At 41.6% G+C, this 4,532-nt stretch overlaps 3 protein-coding genes across 3 annotated transcripts in view; 2 read left to right on the top strand and 1 right to left on the bottom strand.

Moving 5' to 3' along the window:
• Positions 1-1,802: 1,802 nt before the first annotated feature.
• On the top strand, positions 1,803-2,043 carry SS1G_08164 (predicted protein; the record flags this gene model as incomplete). Its single annotated transcript, XM_001590374.1, has 2 exons — positions 1,803-1,948; positions 1,986-2,043. 2 exons carry the CDS (start codon positions 1,803-1,805, stop codon positions 2,041-2,043), a joined length of 204 nt encoding a protein of 67 aa, XP_001590424.1.
• Positions 2,044-2,611: 568 nt separating this feature from the next.
• Positions 2,612-3,004, top strand: SS1G_08163 (hypothetical protein; the record flags this gene model as incomplete). The annotated part of the gene is made up of 2 exons (XM_001590373.1): positions 2,612-2,833; positions 2,963-3,004. 2 exons carry the CDS (start codon positions 2,612-2,614, stop codon positions 3,002-3,004), a joined length of 264 nt encoding a protein of 87 aa, XP_001590423.1.
• A 1,237-nt stretch (positions 3,005-4,241) lies between these two features.
• Positions 4,242-4,532, bottom strand: part of SS1G_08162 (predicted protein) — a gene marked incomplete at both ends in the record, with an annotated part of 922 nt that continues 631 nt past the window's right edge. The window contains one exon of the mRNA XM_001590372.1: positions 4,242-4,347. Coding sequence (XP_001590422.1) covers positions 4,242-4,347 — 106 coding nt within the window. The remainder of the gene's footprint in view (positions 4,348-4,532) is intronic.

Raw genomic sequence — 4,532 nt, 5'->3', positions numbered from 1 at the left:
ATCAAAGGTAGGCGAAAACCTTGATAAATAAGTGGGTAGTTTTAACCTAGATCGGCTCGCTGATTTGTGGATCTTGCAATCTCGCTGACGGGGAGAGGAGAGGAGAGGGGAAGCGAGGAGAGGGGGAGATGCGGGGGTTATGGGGGTGGAACGGAATGAATGCGTATGGGATTTCGGGGTGGGGGGAGGGGAGGAGGAGAGGGGAGAATTGGATATGGAGATGGATGGATGGATGTGGTTATGGATATGGATGTGTATGTGTATGTTTTGAGGGTATGATGAGAGGTCGAGATTTGGAGATGGGAGATATGGTATATAGGTTTGTTGGCTAGCTTTTGAAGAATTAGATGGCTTTGTGTTCTTTGGTTGGGACTTTGAGAATTTGAGAATGGAAATTTGGGTGGAGAGAGCTAGATGAGAGGTATAATGGTGTAATGGTGTAATTGTTTGTAGAATGAAGTATGGGGTGAGCGTGAGTTTCTGGGAACGAGATGAGGAATTCGAATTATGATTAATGGTAAGATGGATACGGGAGGTATGAATAATTAGATAGAAGTCTGTATAGCAGGTAAGTGTAGGTATACCTAGTAAATATCTTCTCAGAAAGCCAAGAGGAGAGTCCCCATATCTCTACTCCCGTGTATCGTAAGAATACATTAGTGCGTGTAATCGACAGAGACGTGGAGAGATTTGAATGGATGCATGGATGCATGGTTAGCTGGGAAGATTAAGTAGATCTATTCTGTGATCGCTGGTCATCCAGGAAGTGAGAGTGACTGAGTTGGAGATAATAAACCACTGATTTTCATGGATTTAATTCGTGAATTGGTGTGAGCGAGATGATTGGGAATGATTATTACCCCTCAGGAGTCGCCGGATGAGGGGGAAAAGTGGTGCTTGAAGCATATTCCTCCAGACCAGACTAATTTCCCTACAAAACCGAGAGGAGAGGAGTTATCTCTTGCTTTTGAAATCTGGCTTGGTTAACATATGTCGTGTATGTTATAGATTTGGTTTAGTTAGAGGTCAATCACACGGGAGGGAAATTATCCATTTTTATTATTTGATGGGGAAGGAATTCCCCACTGCTGTGAGAGGAGGGGCTGAGAGCAAGAAAAAAGAGATCTAGAAGCTGTTGGTTTTGAAGCCGGGGAGTGTCGTTGTGATATCATTATGGATATGGTTGTAGTGGGTAGTAGAGTTGAGTTCTATAAATGGATAGATATAAATTTTACATAAAATCATAAAACTTCCTAACCAGAAATTATATAACCTTACTACACTTAGATATTTATGGAAAGATAGTTCTTAGGTGATACAGTAGTAAGGGGCCAAATGTAAGGTCGCTAGACTTATTCGGTACTAGTAGGATCCTCCCCCGCATCCATCCATATTAAGATCTCACCTACTTTTTAACCTTGCTGTAAATCATTATTGCGCATCTTTTTTCTCCTCCTTTCTAGCCTTATAATCTTACATCAGTCCACTCTATGTGTAACATAGTATTATCCTTCATCATCATCAACATCAACATCACCGTCGTTATTTATTTAGCCGCCAAATATCCACGTACATAAGAAACCCGCACTAAATCCTGCTAATTTAACCTCAATATTAACCCAATCTCGTATCCCCAGTGGAAGCTTACAGAATAATCTCATTCATAGCTATATATCTTTATCCAAGTATACCTGTAACGGGCCTTCCGAATGTATAATTCCTTCCGACTTGGCTAGCGATTAACCGCTAATTAGCGGCTATATCCACTTTTGATCCTGGCGGCAGTGCAAAGACAGCGAAGGATGGCGATTATCCGTGAGTTGGTTAGAATGTTGGCTGGGGTTTTACCTTTAGTTCTTATGGATTTACATTCGTATGGGAGAGCGCTACGTAATTATCAATGTGTGATTGGAGATTCTCGCTTGAGATTGACATTGATGTTTGGTGCGTGAGTAACACGTTTCTCGCTTATTAACCCTTTTCAGTAAGACGCTTAGGGATATGTGTCAAGGAAATAGAAATAAGCATAGTAAGCCGCAGTAGAGTTACTGAAGATCAAAAATAAAGAAGTTTTTTACCCTTCCGGTACATGACTTGGCGCGTCAGGTCCTGCAATGATGTTTGTTCATTCAGGAAGCGCCAAGCGAAGGAGCTCGGCTTAGATCATCGTGGTGATTACCCCATTGTAGGGTGTGTACGTCAAAGTCGGGAATGTAGATCATCTAACGGATGGATTTCCTGGTCGCAAGATCTGCTGAGCTGAGTTGAGCTGAGCTGGGTAGAATGAAGATATTGGAGAACAATACTTGTTGAGAGACATGTAAAGACGATTTAGGAAATTCTGTACGTAGATATCAGTTTCATGATCCTGATGGGATGACCGCCGAGTCTTTGTTACGAAATGAATGATAGAATATAGGGTGATGAGATGATGATGTGTTACAGGACTGGGGAAAATTCAAAGATATAAAGTATCGAGATGATACCTCGAGAATTACTTTCTACATCATCAACATTCACACTCACACAATCACAACAACAAACACTCAACAACCAAATAACCAAATAACCAAATACCAATCCACAACAACCCCTCCAAAAATCAATCAAAATGCAATTCTTCACTCTCCCAATCATTACCCTCCTCTTCACCAGCGTCCTCGCCATCCCCACCGATCTCGAATCTCGTGATCTCGAAGCCCGCGTTAATTGTAAGAACATTCTTCCAGCCTGTCAAGGAGGAACTGTTTCTGGTCAAACGAACTGTCGATGCTCGGGACAGGTTGGAACTTGTGATGTCATGAACTGTCCTGGTGGCGGTTCTAAGACTGTGGTAAGTTTTTTGATTTTTTTTTTTTTTTTTTTTTTTACTTTTGAGCTGGGTATTGGGATTCGGAATTGGTGGAGAAGATTTACGGGAAAATGAGTGGATGAATCTTTGCTAATGAATTGTTTTCTATAGATGGTTTGTGGCCAGAGTGGTACTGGATGTGTTTGGATCTAAGCTGGCCATGGGTGCCGGTGCCTTTTGAGGGGACTCTTGGTTCTCGAGGCTTTATGGGGGAGGGTCTCGTGTTAGGTCTCCCTACCTACCTATATGAAGTCTCTTCGATTATTTTCCTCTTAGGACGCGAAGAGATTAGATCCGAGTCCCTCTCCAGCAGTGTCTTCTGAGATTTAGGAGGAAATGACGAGTATACGCCTTGGGGGAATTGATGGAGGAGCATGGATAGAGTGGATAAACTGTATCTCGATATCTTCCTGTTTTGTTTTCGTGTTTGGATTTGATTTGATTTGCTTGGACTGGATTGGACTTTATGTACTGGATATACATAGTCGCTCTTGTTAGAAAAATATGAGATTGCCTGGGCCCGGGTATTTCTTTATAACTTTTTACTGCTTTTGTTCGTTTTTTTCTTGTGATTGATTGGTGCTTGTGGGTGTGATTTGGATTTGGATTTGGATTGATTGTTGATTTGTGGATTGAGGTGGAGAGTGAGTTAATTTTCACTTGGGGATTTTATGATGGAATTTGAAGTGGGTTTTGAAATTGGTTGATGGAGGAGGAATGGTACTTGTGGACTTGTGTTGATGGTGAAATGATTTTTGAACTCGTATGGATGTGGTAATAACAGTACGGATTACTACGATGAGATGTACCGGTATGCATGTGGGACATGGGATGGGAGTTTAAAATTATTATATGAAAAAATCAACGGGAAATGAAGTAATCATGTAAAGGGACAGGAGGGACAGGAGGGACAGGGAAAACCTTCAATAATTGGTGGAGCCTAGGTCACGTAAATATTGTTTCGGAATTCGTAGAAATCAATTTGGAGATAATATTAATAAGGGGTGGAGAGGGAGACCAAAGTATAACTGTTAGGATATTAGATCATGAGAGGAGATAGATTACGGTGTTTGGAAAGAAGCACAAGGGATTCGAAGAGAGGTTGTTCTCATATGTACAAATCATGTATTTATTGAGGAATTCAAATATCTAGTGCTGATACTGATCGGATAAGAAAAAATAAGATACAATTTGCCTCTCATTTACCACAGAACATAGCAGATGTCAGAAGAAGCGCTCATCACAAGGAAAAAAACACTCTCAAGCTATTTTTCGACCCAACGCACTCTAAGTCGTATCCCTCAAACTCGCCCGCTACCTTCCATCTCCTCCACCTCTCCCATACGAGCTGTTTCAAGGATCTTCCAGATCCTCCTTCTATTGCGTAAACTTAGTGGGTATATCCAAGCTTTTTGCTTTCTCCTCCTGAATCTTTGGTTCCTTTCCCTTCAGTTTGCCATCGCATCTCGTCCACTTTTTCGTGTCCGAGGTTGATGCTAAATGTGGAATGTATATATCGCTTTTATAGGCCAACATATTGCAGACGTCCAAGAAGTCTTACATTGGCAGTAGATTTGGAGTCGATGATGGATGAAATTGTCCATGTCCTCTTTACCTATGGTAACTGACTGCAAGTCTGATGGGAGATGGGATTGGAATAGAGGAGGAGGGTTAAGGGGAA

This window comes from Sclerotinia sclerotiorum, genomic scaffold (genome assembly GCF_000146945.2).
Source record: "Sclerotinia sclerotiorum 1980 UF-70 scaffold_11 genomic scaffold, whole genome shotgun sequence".
Taxonomy (NCBI): domain Eukaryota; kingdom Fungi; phylum Ascomycota; class Leotiomycetes; order Helotiales; family Sclerotiniaceae; genus Sclerotinia; species Sclerotinia sclerotiorum.
This window is presented reverse-complemented; position numbering and strand designations above follow the sequence as displayed.